Source organism: Hesperophylax consimilis, chromosome 27 (genome assembly GCF_061612785.1).
Source record: "Hesperophylax consimilis isolate HC1 chromosome 27, BYU_Hcon_1.0, whole genome shotgun sequence".
Lineage (NCBI taxonomy): Eukaryota > Metazoa > Arthropoda > Insecta > Trichoptera > Limnephilidae > Hesperophylax > Hesperophylax consimilis.
Genome location: NC_142862.1, coordinates 2002239 through 2020772, shown reverse-complemented (window position 1 = coordinate 2020772; position 18534 = coordinate 2002239). Strand labels below are relative to the sequence as shown.

Here is an 18534-nt window from a genome sequence, read left to right as displayed (position 1 = left end):
ATCAATATTGTTTTCCAAACTCTTTGAAGAATTGCTTTCATCATCAGTGGCGTTTGAAAAAATGTCATGATACATTTCACTATCTCGGCAATGTAAAGTCATTTTAGGCAAAGATATTTCATTTTCAAAATCCTTTTTTTCCAGTCTTTTAAATGGAGACCGTGTGCCGTGGTCGGAAGTAGGATCATTAGTCATCAAAAACCCATCCGCTTTTTGCATGTAAAAATTATCATCAACATCAATTCTATCAAGAGCATCAATTTTTTTTACTGTACCTTTTAAATCTCTCCGAGGTGGTTTTGGTAAAGGGGACAGAGCAATTGGCTTAGCATTGAGAATGTGCCCTTGATGAACGTCTACACTTTCTACTCTTGAAGTGTTAGGGTCAACTTTCGCAACCGGTTTCAAGGAACGAAACCCCATCTGTAATTCGGCACTACTTGGTTTTTTGATTATAGAACTACTATGTGTTGGTTTATCGCCAAGATTTTTGGATTCTTCAATGGGTGGTTTAATGGTGAATTTAGGTGGTCTTATGGTAAAACCGCCAACTTGCGGTCTGATTGCGAAACTACTACCGTCAGTTTGCCTTTCGATGAAGCCGCCATCATCATCGTCATCGCTATCATCATCTCTTGCCCAAATGTCTTTCTTCCTGCCAAAAGCGTGGCCAAAATCGGCTTTGAAACCGCCTGAATGATCTTTACTGAAGACAGCCGAATCAGAAACCTTGCCAAAACCGGCAAAATCACTAGATTTACCCACGACAAAAATGCTGCGATCCTTACCCTTGGCCGCAACTGACGTATTAGCGTCAAAATCGTAATTCTGCCAGGGTTTCTTACCAGAATCAGCATCAAATTTATAATTATCCCACTGTTTAGTATCAAAAGCGTCCACATCGGACGTGAAACCATAATTTTGATGATCACCTTTTGCCTGCGACGATGAACCGCCCCCGCCCCTTTTAACCTTGGGCGATCCTCTGGGAGGCACGGGAGGGGGGACTTTCTGCTTTGCCAACCCTTTTAAGACAGCGGGATACGGCAGGCGGCCCTCGCTCGAGCTCTGTTCATCTTTCGGTCGGTCTTTTTCAGTTGGACTGACTGTTTGATTTTAACGAAGGTTTGAATAAAAATAAACAAGTAACAAAATAATTTTTTTGGAAATGGGGTAAAAAAAATTATTTATTTTTAAATCGGTGACAATGAAAGTGTTATGGTTTTAGAATATGCAGTTTAATTAAAATTTCACAAAAATTGTATAATTATATTATTATTAAAATTGGCAGACGATAGTTATTTATAAATGCAAACAAATTGGCACATTGTTTGAGTATATTATGGAATATTTTAGAATTTAAAAAAAATGTTAAAATTATTACACGATAATAAAATAAGTATACGTTATGTTTAATTGTTTAAAAGTCATTATTGTATAGTAGTATAATGTAGGTATAGTTTAAAAGTCATTTTCATTTAATATATCATCGTAAATGAAAGTTATTAATGATATCATAGCAGTTATTTTTAGGTAATAAGTACATTGTTTAAAAGTCGATATTCATACATTATCATAGTATATAAATATCATAGGGTATAGCACGGAATGTGGAAGGAATTTGAGAGATACAATGGAATATATCATTGGATATCATGTTATATAGAATAAAGTTGGGGAGATATAGTAGTATATGGAAGTAAGTGGAGAGATATCGTAGTATATAAAGTAATTAGAGAGATATTATTGTATTGGAATACAATTTGGGAGATATCGTAGTACACGGAAGTAAGTGGTGAGATATCACATTATATGAAAGTAATTGGAGAGATATCATTGTATTGGGACGCAATTTGGGAGATATCGTAGCATATACAAGGTATTTTATTGAATATGAGATAGTTATCATAGTATACAATGTACGAGAATTAATATTATATATAATCGTATTGTTTAAAAGTCGTTATTTGGCAGGAAAGGTCGAGTTTTTCGGTAAATGTATTTTTTCGAAACAGCTTGATAGTGTCCATAGTAGATTGTGTGTGGAATATAAAATCAGTATGAGATTTCATAACCATAGGGATATTTTATATTCATAAGAATTTTAATGATTTTTTATAAGGAAATTTTAGGAATAAATGATAAGTTGATTTTAAATAGTTTTCATGTTAATATAAATAACAAATATTTGTTTATGTATTATATGCATTGATAAAAGTATGGATGAATTGTGTTTAAAATGTTAATATTTTATTCAGACAGATAAGTACAAAAAGCGTGTAATAGAATATAGTGCAACAAAAAGCCGTAATAAGCAAGAATAAAAATGATGGAAAAAAATACATGTAAAGTAAATTGCAGGTATTGGTATAAACATGGTGATCATTATATAAAAGTTTATACAATGATTATACAACAGATTATACATACAGTAGTAGAGTATTTAGATAGACAACCAAAGTTAATGGCAGCATGAAACAAGAAATACACGACAATATAATGTAAGCAACACACGGATTATATAAGTCACGTTTAGGAAATAGTATGACGCCACTTACATTACATAACTGAACCAGGCTCTCCGTATTAACACATTCACGGACACATCGTTTATTGACATTGTTTTATAGAAGACGTGATACGACACAATGCCTATTGACGTCGTTTTAGGGGAGATACAATATGATGCAGTGTCTATTGACATCGTTTTAGAGGAGATGTAATACGACACAATGCCTATTGACGTCGTTTTAGAAGTGACGCAATGTCTATTGACGTAGTTTTAGGGGAGATACAAAATGACGCAGTGTCTATTGACATTGTTTTAGAGGAGAGATAATACGACACAATGCCTATTGATGTCGTTTTAGAGGAGATACAATACATTGTTTTAGAGGAGATACAATACCTTGTTTTAGAGGAGAGGTAATACGACACAATGCCTATTGACGTCATTTTAGAGGATATCTTGTGATATGACATTTGTATAGTGTCACACATGACTAATTTTCATAGACTTCACAAAATATGTGCGTCATGTGACAGCATGGGTTGTATCACAAACCTCTGTTTCCAGCAAGTGTCCGTCAATGTGTTAAAAAAATGTGACTGAGAATATTTTTTTTGAAATGGGATTTCTTTCATATAAATAGTTAATATAGGAATATTAATAATAGAAAATCGGAATCAGGCTATTTTATTTAAATGACTGATTCAATTATTTACTATATGTAAGGTTCATGTTAAAAGTATGGCAATTATTAATAATAATGCAGTTAATAAGTCAGTGATGTCATCCAACGAGTTTCCGGAAACCCTTTGTTCAAAATATGAAATTGCCGGAAACCTTTCAGATGTCTTCATAAATAAACTTTTATTTGCCAGCGATGTCATATACAGCCATTTCTTAAGTAATACTTTAAAAATTTAACGCTTTTAACTTCTGGAAAACCGATCGCGCACCAGTGACAAGAATTTTTTCACGCCGACAAACCGTTCATGCGCTGCTGCATTGGAATTTCGCCTTAGCTGGAATTATTTGATATGCGATTTAAACCTGTATGCCATGAGAAATTACATAAATTTTTTTAACAGAATCGCTTGCACTTGAAACACTTTGGAGTTTATTTTTAATTTCCAAAGGTTAATATTAAATTGCTTTTAACTTATTTTGAAAGCTGTTGTGAAATTAGATGACACCACTGATAATAGTGCAATACTTATTATAAAGGGAATGAAAAGAAGCGAATTTTATTTTAAAGGGTAAACAAAACATATGTTATAATCTACGCATTACTAGATGGCGTTAAATTACTTATTTTATGAAAATACACTTTTTTAATGTTATGCTTTAAAATTTTACAAATTATTTGTTTGCGGCCGTACATACGCAATATGAATATAGATAAATAGTTTTGTCCTTATAAAAACTCAATTCTTTCAAGAAAGGCATACAAATACAATATTGTATCGGTTATTCAATCCATCATTGTATTTGTATGCCTCTCTTAAAATAATTGATTTTTTATATGGACAAAATTATTAATTCATATTCATAGGGCATATGTACGGGCGCAAACAAATAATTCATCTAACATATTGACCGGTCGGTGGCCGAGTTGACATCGCATTTGGGTCCCACCCAGGCGTAGTGTGTTCAATTCCTCAGCTGGCTAAGTCCTCCATCACAACACAAGCAACATTTTCAGCTTACTGTGGTGGTAGTAGGAGATTTTCAAATATTGTCAGGTTATTTGTAACCCGGGAATGTCTTTTAAAAAAAAAATAATAAATAAATAAAAAAAATAAAATAAATGAATAAAAAATATATATATATGTATACCGGTCAGTGGTTGAGTGGGCATAGCGCTTGGGTCTCACCGAGCGTCGCGTGTTCGATTCCTCGGCTGGCTAAGTCCTCCATCACAACACAAGCAACATTTTCGGCTTTCTGTGGTGGTAGTAGGAGATTTTCAAACATTGTTGGGTTATCCGTGACCCGGGAATGTTTGTCTTTCTTTTTAAATTAAGAAATATTAAGCATAACTTGCAAAAAGTGTATTTTTGTAAAATAATTAAATTAAAGGCATGTATGAACACATGCATGAATTTTAACGTATGTTACGTTTACCCCTAAGCAAAAAGCTTTGGCATCTGACTTCCACAGTCACATAGAGAGCTTACTTTTTTAAATTCAATCAAAATAATGTTTAAAGCCGGTTGGTTTTAATAACACAGGCAATAGTCTCAGATCTACGTTAATTTAGCTTTAACAAATATTACAAGAGACCAAAAATAAATTTCGAATGAAGAACATATTTGAGAACTCAGTCTAAAAGATCTCACTTTGCATGAGATAAAGCTATTTCATTTCGCTGCTTCAAATTTAAAAAACATTTATTTTGATGCTTTCAAAAAATCACATCAACTCGTATGAAAAAGTTGATATAATAGTCATTTTCGCTTGCATAATAATAGGTAGCTACGACAATTTGACTTCCTCACCTGTCTTGTTGGCGCTCATCCCGCTCGAACTTGCAGCTCCTGAAATGACCAACAGATGGCAGCATGTTGATATATATGAATAAGTTAATATTTAGCAGAGACACAAACCATTTAAATATGTATTGTTTTTATTCAAACCTTGTCCATTCCAACGACGAAAATAAAAAGGAGTTTTAAAGAAAAATCTATTGCACTATGAACACATACTTGACATTTCACCCTCAAACTGGGTCTTCCAATTTTATTTATTATTTAGCTACTAAATAACACTTTTTTAAAACTTTGGTAAATATACAGAAAATATAGACACACTTTATACGCACATTTTGTTTTTAAAATACCTTGTAGTAGTTAGATAATAATGAGAATTAACTATTTCAGTTTCCGTAAATGGAAATAATGCATTTCAATAGTTATTTTGTTAAAATATTGCATTTTAATAGTTATTTCGTTAAAATAATGCATTTTAAAAAATAAAATAAATATTATTTTTATAATAATGCATTTAATAATTTAAAAATTTATTTTATTTTTATAATAATGCATTTTCGTTAACATTACAACTGATTTTTTACTTAGAGGCTATTGTTATTGATGTCAAAGTTTTAAGGTTTTTTTTTTTTTTCTTGTCTTATTTACCAAAATATGAACCTATTACTCTAAAATAGGTTCTTAGGTTGTTAGTTTAGGTTTAATAAAAACATAAATAAAATAAAAAGCTAGCCTAAATAAAACCATTTAAAATTATTACATCAAAACATGGCGTAAAGAAAAGACGTCAAATTATCCAATTTTTTTGACAAAATATCTATTAAAAAGCATTATTTTCTATTTTTTAAACTGTAATACTTACCTCTCATTGTTATCTAACTGATATATAGTGGTTTTTCTATTAAAAGTGCATATAAAAGTCCCTATTTTCTCTAAATTTACCAAACTTTTTCTAAATTGACTACATCAGCATTGAAAGCTTCAATATAAATAGTAAATGCAATACAACCTATGATATGTAGCTACAAAATTATAATAAGTGCTAAGAAAACAACTTTAATCAATTCAACGCATCTATTCCACCATGCGGCACGTATCGACACAATTTATGCGTTTTATTGATACTTCATGGATCACACACGAGACATTCGCGTATGGTGATAGCCGCCGAAGGATCACGTATACGACAGTTGCATAGATAGGGTTAAAAGTGCACTTTTAGAAATAAGATGATTTCATCTCAAATTGCTCCAAAACAAATTGTTAAAGTCAGAAGTTTAAATTTAGCATAATGACGAGAGGGGATACAAAAAAGACAGTAATAAAAAAAACATTTTATAACAAAATAACATTATTTAATATTGGTAAAAGGAGTAAAATATTACAATATATTTTCATTATTTTAGTTCAGTTTTTTTCATTTTATTCATATTGCAAGTGGCATTATATAATAATTTGTGGAAATATCTACAGAAATGCTTGGCGTTCCATCCCCTTTTGCTACCTTTAACCACTTAATGTGATGGTACTTATACCAAAGTATTTTTAAACACAAAAATACACAAATAAATATCTTTAAAATGTCAATTTTTATAGCAAAAACTACTCACATATAGAACCTCCACAGACGAGAGACTTTAGTTACGGAGACATTTGCGTTGCAACAGTTGCAGGCATAAAAATCTATTACGTTATATGGAATTGCCATGGAGGTGCGCCACACAAAAGATTTTTAGTTCTCCACGGCTGAAGGATTATTTCTAAAGTCTTCGAGACTGTTCCAAATTCAAATTTTATATCTAAAGTCTTCAGAGACTGTTCAAAATTCAAATTTTTTATCTAAAGTCTTTGAGACTGTTCGATATTCAAATTTTATTTCTAAAGTCTTCAATGACTGTTCCAAATTCAAATTTTATATCTATAGTATTTGGAGACATTACGAATTAAAATTTTACACATACTACCATATTTCCTCAAAGTATTTACTACCCATACATGAGTGTTTTTATTTTTATATAACAAAATAGTTGCCGCAACTAAGTCTTTCGTGTGCGCACTCAATTTGAAGACTGCAACAAAGTAGTTGCCTAACTAAAGTCTCTCATTTGCGGGCGCCCTAATAATTCATTACTTATTGTACGCAAATACAATCCTGAAACAACTTTTAGCTAAAATAATATAATAAATATTTATTTCTTTGATTGCAAAATTACTCAAAAATAATATCCGAAATGGCAAAATAAATCTTTTTTGGAAGTAAGTTAATTTTCGTGTAAAAACTCGAATCTTTTTTCTTCTGTGTTGATAAATAAATTCACACTAAAATATATTTATATCCGAGTATAGACAACTAACTAGTGATCATTATGAATAACAAATCCCCCCACACAGCATTCCCAAGGTGCAGAGTTAATGTAAAAAAAAAATAGCTGCAAAATGTGATTTATACCATTACAAATTATTTCAAATTAGATGGAAAAAATCAATTAAATAGCACCCATGGGGAAAATACTGAGAATCGTTTTAATGATTTAACAATTTTAAATAATATCATTAAAATATGGTTACATTCATAGAGTTGATTTTGTTAATAAAAAATATCATAAACAGTTTATTTTTCTTCTATTTAATGGAGGAGGGAAGATATGAAAAAATATCAATTCTTTTCTAAAGAAGATTACATATATTCTTAAATTATGATATCTTTTAGAAAATAATACAATGTTATTTTAACATAATATTAATAAATTTTATTAAAATATAATACATATAGTTCTTACTATGTACTTTATCAAATGATTAGTCAAAATACTGTATTAGCAATGAGCCGCAAAATTTAGTTAGCTCTTTTGATGGCAATATTCGTACGACTCTCAGTAAACCATGAACGGTTATTCTTTTTTTTTAAAGAGATATTTCAGAAAAATAATGCCATTATAATCCAATATCCATGTATTAATTGTTATTACATACTCAGAGACGTTAACGGCGTTTGACAGTCCGATATATGGACTTAGACATATGTACTTTCTAACTACCTGGCATCATATTTTTCTCGTGGTACGAGGCGGCATACAGGTACCAAGAGTCGTACGGTCATCCTTGCCCTTACGCTGGGAAGCTGGGAGCTGTATCAGGGGAGCCGTATCGTGGGAGAGTTTTTTGAAAATGTTTAGGCGAGTCATATCGGGCGAGCCCAATATGCTCATTGCTCATAAGTTCAATTGAGTAGATGCTCAGTTTGAGTTGTACAAAAATATTGAGCTGGTACCGTGACTTCCGCTCTTAATAAAATGGGTCATCATCATCAGACCCATCGCTGCTAAGTAATAAATAGATAAATATATTTTTACATTTTCCCAAACAATTTAATAAACAAATTGACACATTAGAGTAACAGAAATCTGTGCAATTTTATAGTAAACAAAAAAAAATCCAAATCAAATCCAATTTAACTGTTTGGGCGCTATTGTATCAACAGTTGATATGGAAAGAAAGCAACATCGGTTGCTGATAAAACTCCGCGGCCATAAGGTTAAATGAAAGTAAATAATATTAACTGACTAGGCGTGGAAAAGTTAAATCTACTCCAAATAAATAATAATTCAAGCAATCCTATTGTTTTGTATTTATGCACAAGGACGTTGTTTATTAAACAAATATGGCTAAAAATAAATCTCATAAAATATACATGTTATTAATTTTTCACAAAATAATAAATATAAAAATTTTCTTGTTTCGAAAACAACAAAAAAACTAAATACATATGTTTTAAAGTAGTGATGGGAGATGTTTTTTTTTTTCTATATTTGGTTCCAAAGTAATGTTAATACTTTTTTACAGTCTTTTAGTGGAATTATCGATGTTAAAACAACTAAATACTTTTTAAAGCAGTAAATAGCATCTTGTTGCAAAAATATCTTCAAGAAACTTCAGGCTTAAATTTTCTATTATACATAATTACATTTTTATAAAATCATTATTTCAAGCAAATATTAACTTATAATATTTATGTACAAATGAGGTGCATTAATTGTGGCAAAGATAACGATGTCAAGCAATGTCGAAAATTAATTAAATATAGTATTCAAAGAGCAGATTAAACATATTTACGGGTTACAAATAACCGGACTATATTTGAAAAACTTCTAAAATGATGGAGGACCACCCTGAACCTGATTCATGAGTGAGAACCCGATGCGTTTGTTAACTCAGCCACTGACTGGAAGGATGGATTATAAATTAGGTTTTGTTGTTTATCAACGTTTGATTGACATCGGTGCCGTCGCTTCCATACGCCTCAAATGTATTTATATAATTTTCTATAAACTGCAGATAATCAATATAAGTAATAAATTCATAATATACAAGTACAATGGGTAGCCCAAAAACCAGACGTAAATTCAGATTTTTGAGTTCCGAGGATGCAAAAATATTATGTAACACTGGCTTTTGGACATTCCCGTACTTCATCCAATTGAATTAACATTTCCATGTCTCTTAAATTATTTCTTGAAATTTCAGTGTTTATCAAAATTTTCCGATTCGTTATTTCGTGCTCGTTCATATTCGAGAAATTTGCTCGTCGTATTTTCATCTTTGTTCCGCCTTTCCTTTCGCAGGGAACTATATGCATATGTTTCGGATATCGTTCCATCTCCTTCATCGGATTTAGAAGTATCCGCTTCTCTTAATGATTTAGAAGTCAAACGTCTATTTTTCCATGATACTTCGAGATTTGGTTCCAATTCGTCGTTTTCTGCAAAGTCAGTACATGCTTCAATATCGTCCATTATATTTATTCTATTTTCTTTATAAGGTATCACGGCAAAATCGTCGTTGGAACATTCTCCCTCAAACATGTTCATGTCTTCCCTAGTTTCTACTACATCATTTCTATACTCAACTATTACAAATTCTTCTTCTTCTTCTTCTAGTTCTTTAGTGACGTCTTTAATTTGTGAATTAATGTCCGGTTTGTCCATTTCCACGCTAACTTCTCGTCCTTCGCTGTTTAAAAGTCTGATTTCAACATCGTTTTTACTGTTAACTGAATCTTTTTTATAAAGTGCAATGTCATCTGTATGCCTAGGACCATTATTTATAGCAACTTCAACGGTATGTTTAACAGTTCCAACATCATGAAGAGGAATTCCTTCACTACCTCCAGTAGCCCAGACATCGTGTTCAGGTCTTTCAACATCACGCTTAGTCCAGACATCATCCATTGCTTTTCCTACATCGTCCATAATTTTATCAGCATCTTGTTCAACAGTTCCAACATAATCCTTAGTTCTTCCAGCATTGTTTTTAGGTTTGACAATATCATTTTTTGGAGCATCGTTTACATTTGCAGCAGCTTCTTCTTCGTCAGTGCCGCCAAAGAACTCGACGAAGACTTTCTTCAAGCCCCCGAAGAATCCCCTCCTTGCTTTGCTTTTCGCCTTATTACCATCAGTCTCGGACTTCTTTACAACGTCTTCTATTTTCTTAACTAATGGTTCATCTTTTACTTGTCTGGGTTCCTCCACATTGTCCATATAGGGCATATCCTTCATAGCCTCTGCTATACTACTGTGACTACTCAAATTACTTCTACTCCTCAGATCTTCCTTTCCGTCTACTGCAAAGGATATTTTTCTCGTACCACTTTTAGGGTTTTTCGGAGTGCTGGTGTTATGCCTATAATCCAACGATTCGTCAGCTCCAAAAACAGAATCTTCTTCTCGGGTATCAAATCTACCGTCAGTAACATCTGATCTATTATATTTATCTAGCGTATCTTCGTCCGATTCAGTTTTTGGTTCATCGCCAATTTTCAAGCCGTCATTGGATCCTTCGATGCTCTTTAACCTAGTCTTTAACACATCGGAATAAGAATACGGAGACGGGACCCTGGAGCTCATGCTGCTATCAGTGTCAGAAGAGAACCTCCGCCGAGGGTACTCAGGACTGAGAAAGGCCTCGTCGGGGGAATCGGGCAGATTCCTGGGTTTGACAGGCTCCACCCAAAGCACTCGGGGGAATTGCTGCGATTCTTCAGTACTTGGCTGGACTGAAGTTCCCGCCCCTGTGAAAGCATTTCATGCAATACAATCTCCATCGTCTGTTTGTTTTGGTTATTTGGTTTTTAGTTGTGTTTTGGTGTACAGTTACTTTCCCTTCACATTCAAGACTGTTCATTAATATTATGTAATGTATCTACTGCATAATCTTTGCTAGTTATGTTTTAGTAATTGCCTGCAATTAGGACCTCAATTCTAGATTACTTACAGCAACAAAAAGAGTTTGAATAAAAAAATGTTACTGAAGCACATATCAGAATTAAGTCCGTAGGACTCACAATAAATTAAACTATCAGCTCTCAGTTCATATTTAAGTAACACAGAAGTAAAAAGTCTAGTCATCATAATTTCTTATTTATATACAAGACTTAATAAGAAATCCTAGTTTTAAATAAGAAGAAGATCTATTGCTTGGCAAGACATAAGCACATAACATACAAATTTCATACAGCCATCACATATAATAATAATCTACCAATACCTTTCATTATTTTTACCACATTGTTTCTCTTATTCACTGTTGATTTTTCCATAACACCATTATAGCCACACTTTCGGGTAAAATACAAGTTGCAAAACGTAAAACACAGAAGCGCACTTTTCCCAAAACCATTTCGTATTCACATGAAGGTTAAAGACCCGAAAATATCGTTGAAAATATTTTTTTTTAAGATTAAGTTACAATGTTATGATAGACGCAAATCCATGATCAGGGGTGAAAGTTTTGTGCAATAAATGAACAAGAACACAGATATTTCAATAAATTGTGATTTTGAAATTCAACCTTGACCCTTGGAATGAAATCATTACGCAGCCCAGTGAAAGGAATTTTTGAACCCTTTGCACGAATTAATCATCTGTTTATCGTTTACCACCTACTCCTTAAATAATTAATGATTTATATCATAAAAGTAGGTATCAAAATAAGAAGCCTCATAGGAAGTAGACAGGATTTAAAATTTTTACGGCCAAAAGTATTATTGTGATTAATTTTTGGGCTTTTTATGCTATGTTGCGCTTCTCCCTTCTTTAGCCAACGTTTCGGAAAGCATTACAGTGTTCACCATCAGAGCAAATGTGTAGATTGTGCTGAAATGTGTGTTCATGTACCGTGTTGCAAGCATCAATCCTCTTTTCGTCTTTATTCAATTATTATGTTGAAATCCGGCCCTAAGAGGATTGGCACTTGCAACACAATGTCACTTCTACATACATAAAAACGCACTTCATCACACAATCTACACATCTGCCCTGATGATGGACACTATAACGCTGTCCGAAACCTGTAAAGAAAAAGGAAGCGCAACACGGATTTAACCCAAAAATTAACCAAGATAATTATAAAAGGTATTAGAAAAATAAATAATTGTCACTGTGCCGTATATATTAGTATTATATGAGTTCAGCTTTACATGGGAGTAATAAGGTTTAATATAAATCAAATACAATTAAAATAGTGAATTCATGCTTGGAAAAAAAACGATTGGTTTCATAAGATTCTTACATGATATTTGGAAACCACAAACCATCTCCTGATCAGTAAAGCTTTTGAAAAACGTAGTTAAAATAATTTATGGCAATAATTTGGCTAAAAAATATATTTAACCCCCTGAAATCACATGCTTTTTAAAACAACATCAAATCCAAGAATTTATTCTTCAATAACCATATATGTATATGAAAATAGAAAAAACTAGATTTATAACATTCCATAACCGTAATTAAATTGAGAGCCTTTAGTCTATCTAAAGAAAAAACATCCGGACATGATAGTTACAGTATCTGTTGCCGCTAATTTTAATTATTTTACGCCATGTGAACACTTGTGATACATATACAGGGTTTTCCAATAAGAGGTGTTATTTTGATATTCAATCGTAAAAGAACAATGGTTTCGTTGCTTGTGTGGCATGTAGCGCCGTCTTGTTGAAAGTAAACGTTGTCCAGATCAATATCATCCAATTCCGGCCATAAAAAATCATTAATCATCTCTCGATAGCGCAATCTATTCACCATAACTGTTGCTCCAGCCTCATTTTCGATAAAGTAAGGTCCAATGACTCCGCCGGACCATAAACCGCACCAAATAGTCACACGTTGAGGATAGAGAGGCTTTTCAACAATAACTCTTGGGTTTTCCGAGCCCCAGATGCGACAATTTTGCTTGTTGACGAAGCCACCGAGGTGGAAATGGGCCTCATCACTCAAGATGATTTGCATTTGATTCACTCAAGTGAATTTTAATAATTTCAATGCGTTGCTGAAGCGTGTATTGTTCCATTTTTATTAATGGTGTAGTTTCTACTTGTCAAATGTCAAAAAATGACAGCTTCAAAAGTAACATCTACCGAAATAGCGGGCTATTCAAAATAACACCTCTTATTGGAAAACCCTGTATAATTTATGTTGCACAAATTACATTAAAATGAAGCATTTAGCTTTAAAAACACGCATTAAGCCTAATTAAATAATTGGTAAAATATACGAGCATATTATTTTGCGGTTATCACAACATATAAATGAATTTGAGGTATCTCAAAGGTTAAATACAAATGTTACGATTAAACGTAACGTATGTTATAATCTAAGTGTTCATAGATGGCGTTGATTTAATTATTTTATTAACCCCTCCGAAAATCGCCATGTAAGCACTTTAACTGTCTTTAACGAAATGACATTTTACGAAAACTTTTTGTTATTACCGCTTCACAATTAAAGCTCTATAAATGAAACATTTCTGAACGTAGCCGAATAGTAAAAACTGTTTTAGAAAAGTTACAAAATAAGCTTTCAAATTATTATATTACAAATAAATATTAGCATTTTTAAATATTAAAATTTAGAACGCAAACATTAAAAATAGGTTAAAAATGACTCACGTCATGTTTTTAGGTGAAAATGGTACTAAAATCACAGATTATGTAAACAAAAATATTTATTCTATTGTATATATGTGTAATAAACACTTTTATCACCTCATTTTTTTATCATTTCATATAAAAATATTTTATAAAAATTTAATATGTGAAGCGCGCGGCGCTACCGGCAGACATTTTGCGCGGGTAAAAATGTTGTGTCAATTATGCGACTGTCAGCAGATTCCTGTTTTGTATTTCCATAGACAACTTGGTAGTGATGTGTAGCTTGATCTATAATCGACCTTTTAGTTTTTGTTTGAGGGATGTAACTAAAATAATAACGGAGTAAGAACGATTTCTATGGAGAGACACGCGTTGACGTGTAAACACGCTTATTGTACTTGACTGCTATCGTTATTTTATCGTGTATATCTGCTTACGTTGCTGACCGGTTAAAATACACTTTTGGAAGTTATACTTTAAAGTATCAAGACAAATTATTTGTTTGCGCCCGTACATACGCAATATGAATATGAATAAACGACTTCCAATAGTGTATTTTAATAATAATAATAATAATAAAATTAACGCCATCTGTGAATGCGTATATTATAATGTATGTTTTGTTTAACCTTAAGCGCCTAGAAGTACCTACTAAGTATACTTTCTTTATATCAAAGGAGCTTAATAGTACGCCTTTGAGGAGATTTTTCACGAAAACGGCGCTATATAAATTAGCCAAATATTATTATTATTACTTACTATTTATGCAAGCTGGATTTATAATGGAGGAATGAGAGGTATGTATGTATATGGATGGGAAACCTACAATACAGATTTAACCACTAAACTAGAGATCAATTTGGAGATACGTTTATAAGATTTTTTTTATCTACCTTAACCCTTTGCACTCCTAATTTTTTTTTTAATTACCTACTACCAACTCCTTAATTAATTTACAAAAAAGGGATAAAAAGTGGCCTCAATAAAAAGTTAAACAAAAATTTTTAAAATATGTAATTTTTATTACTCTTTCTTTACATAGAGTACAAAAAACATAGAAATATGTAAAATTAACAACTTAATATGCCCTTATTCACTACTAACGAAATATTTGCTACTAAAAACAGTAAAAACAAATGTAAATACACAAACAGAACAAAATATTATGTGATAACAAGTGAATAGGTATAAGAATCCTTTGTTATGTGTTGGGAGAAATCCCTCAGCGCTTCCTATTGTTACGCAGGTAGACAGGCAAGTACCTACCTACTTACATGCGTCGCAACCAAATAACTGCGCAGTGCATTTACAAGGTTAAAAATAATACGATTTTAAAAATTATCTAAAAGGCGAAACTTGACGAGATATATGTATTTTGCGTATTCGGAATATTCAGAATGAGATATAAAGTGTTTAAAAGAAAAAAAAATACATTTGATAATTTAAATTATTTTTCGAAATTGCGTTACTATAATGTCGAGTATGACTCGACATAGGAGTTGGTGTAAGAAATATAATGTCGAGCCACACTCGACAAAGGAGTGGTATGAGTTAAATACAGGAAGAAACCCATTATGAAAATTACATAAAACTAAAACCCATTTTTATATTTCTGAAATGAACAAGGTTGAATTTTACTAATTTCATATACCAACAGTAAAGATTTAAAAATTGTAATAAAATATCAAAAAATATTATGAGAATAACTCTCTAAATAAAATAGTGCAGCAATTTTTTTTTACTACAATTATTTTTTTATGTGCAAATGAAACACCCTGTACCAAATAGTGCCTCAAGTACAAAAACTACAAAACAACATGTACATGAATAATTTCACTAAATACAGCATGTTGTTTTTATGTACAACAATAAGTGTGTGAAAACATAACTTACTGGAAAGACAGACTCATAGAAGGAAAAAATTGAAATTATTCATAAACTGCTCGTTCATAGATGGCGCTAATTTGATTATTTTAAGAAAAAAATTTTTTTTTTCATTTATGCTAAATGTTGAGATAAATTGTTTGTTTGCGCATTTACATACGAAATACATATGAATAATAGTTGATTTGTCTGTGTAAAAACTGAAATAAAAACAATGTTGTATTGATGATCCAATCCAATATTGGTTTTGTATTTGTTTCTTGAGAGAATTGAGTTTTTACACAGACAAATCTATGTATTCATATTGCGTATGTACATGCGCAAACAAACAATTCTTCTCAACATTTAGCTTATAACTTGCAAAAGTGTTTTTTCCTGAAATAATTAAATTAGAGCCATCTATGAATGCGTAGATTATAATGTATGTTTCGTTCAACCTTAATAAATGAAGACATGTTTTATTAAAAGTGAGTCTTCTTATTAATCGTTTTATACACAACAATTATTATTATAAATAACGGGCGAGCGTAGAAAAATCAACAGAGAGCAGAATAATAAAATTAGAAACACGTGCAGTAATGAACCAAATTATATGTGATTGATGGAATAACAAACAATATTGAATGTGCGCAAATAATGCGATACCATGTATGATAAATAAATATGAATACATATTACCAAATACCCTATAATATTAATAATACGTCCAACTCCAGCGAAATAGTGGCAATATCAACAACTCTGGCCGCTAGAGGAGCTGGTGTAGCATATTGACTTTGACATTCCTTTCAATGGCGGAAAACTGAAATTATTTAGTACTTGGTGGTGATGTTTTGCGTTTTCTAATCATTATTTTGATCAATATTGATTAAAAAATATATAAAAATGTCCCAAAAAGTACGTTCTGTGTTTGCAGTTTACAGATGTAATAATTACAAACAACAAAAACACTCGTTATTTTTTAGGATGCCAAAAAACATTAACACGTTAGTTGGTGAAATATTATACGAGTTCATTAAATCCTAGCAAATATAATGTTCTTGATTACGTGAAAAGTGTTTACATTTCTAAGTCACTAAAAACAGTTAATATGGTCGCTTTAATATTTTTTACGTAAGAGTATATTTTTTACGCATAAAAAGCGGTAAAATAATACATAACAGGTGTTACTGAATTTTTTTCTCGATTTCTCTAATTTATTAATGTAATTTAAATAATTTATTACATACATATAAAATACATTAAATGTATCAGAGAACCCAGGTGCACAACTCATGCCGCCTAGAGGTGTAGCATGTTGCCATCAGAATGAATGGGAAATGTTACTAGTTGGAGGAATTATTAATATTATAGGGTAATTGATATTACTCAGAAGTGATATTGTGCTTATTATTTAACATTCATATAAATCATTATTATTGTGACGGTCTGCGCAGCTCCCCCAAGTACTCAGCCAATAGGCGTATTGTGCGATATGGTAATTTTCGCCAAAGTTTGTACATTGCGTTTTTGTCATGTCTTCTCATTGTTATACAGGGTGTCCGGAAACTCGTAGTACAAGCGGGAAACTGGTGAATCTACATCACATTTGGAGTCGATTTTGTAGTATATATTTTTTTTTATTTGAGCTTTCGTTATCGAGTAAATCGAGTTTGAAGTTGATTTTTTTTATTTATTTTTTTTATTTTTTTTAATCAAATTCTTATAAATTATTACTGAAGATCAAAGTACCCAACTAATTAAAACTATTTGAAAGTAAAACAAATGAAGAAACTCGGATTTGAAGCATTATTTTGAAATCACCCTTCATTTAACCCGGTGTAATCATAAAATATTTCTGCTCTGCAGGGTTAAAACATCTGTTATTCAACCCTAAACACCAGAAAAAACTTTAACCCTAAAATAGCCGAAAAATATTTTTTTTTGGTTTTTTTTTTTTTTTGAAAATGCTCAAATCAAAAAACTTTATGTTTTTTTGGGTTCCCCATGTGGTGTAGATTCTCCAGTTTCCCGCTTGTACTACGAGTTTCCGGACACCGTGTATATTAAATAACACTGGAAATTAATACGCTTTTAACGGCATATTATTCAGTCACAACTGTCGAAACTGTATATATTATTGATTAAATATTTAGATCATAGACGGCCTTCGCGGTCGAGGGGAAAGGCTCTCGACTAGCAAACCGAAGTTTGCGAGTTAAAATCCCGGCGTGCGCAAGTTAATTTTTTTGATCAATTTGCCTTATTTCACAATTCACTAATTTAAAATAATATATAGTATATTTACGACACGTTCCAGAGTAGAGGATACTGTCAGTATCGCCCTGGTGTAATATCACCATTCAGAATTAAAACATTACTTGAAATGGTTTGATCATGTTTTGTGACCAGATCTGAATAGCCAACTTACTTCGTACTTCCCCACTTTCCTCTTCCCTTCCCCACTACCTTCAGCCCTATAACATACCCCAATTGGGGATGCCATAGTCTCACTGGATCCAGACGGTTGGGAGCAGTTGGGACTCTTGTGGTTTCACATTAAAAAAAGTAGTTTGTTTTTATCATGTCCCACATCTACATTCAATTAAACCTTTAAAGACGGCTAATATTTCGTAAATATCTCAAAGCCAAATATAATATTGAAAATTATATTTGAAATAATTGACAAGCATCTACAATGTCAACGTTTTACTTAGAAATTTTCATAGACAATATTGTAATGCGGTCGA

General features: G+C 31.8%; 1 protein-coding gene across 11 annotated transcripts in view; it reads right to left on the bottom strand.

Annotated features, from left to right (window-relative positions):
- Window positions 1-18534, bottom strand: part of PIP5K59B (Phosphatidylinositol 4-phosphate 5-kinase 59B) — a 95080-nt gene that overhangs the window by 33539 nt on the left and 43007 nt on the right. For 6 of the 11 annotated variants that reach the window (XM_089648020.1, XM_089648021.1, XM_089648017.1 and 3 more), the window contains 2 exons: window positions 5005-5043; window positions 933-1106 (listed from right to left, as the gene is read on the bottom strand). In XM_089648020.1, coding sequence (XP_089504146.1) covers window positions 933-1106; window positions 5005-5043 — 213 coding nt within the window. Of the gene's footprint in view, window positions 1-932; window positions 1107-5004; window positions 5044-6360; window positions 11066-18534 lie in introns of those variants that run through there. The other 5 variants (XM_089648013.1, XM_089648015.1, XM_089648014.1 and 2 more) reach the window with 2 other exon arrangements.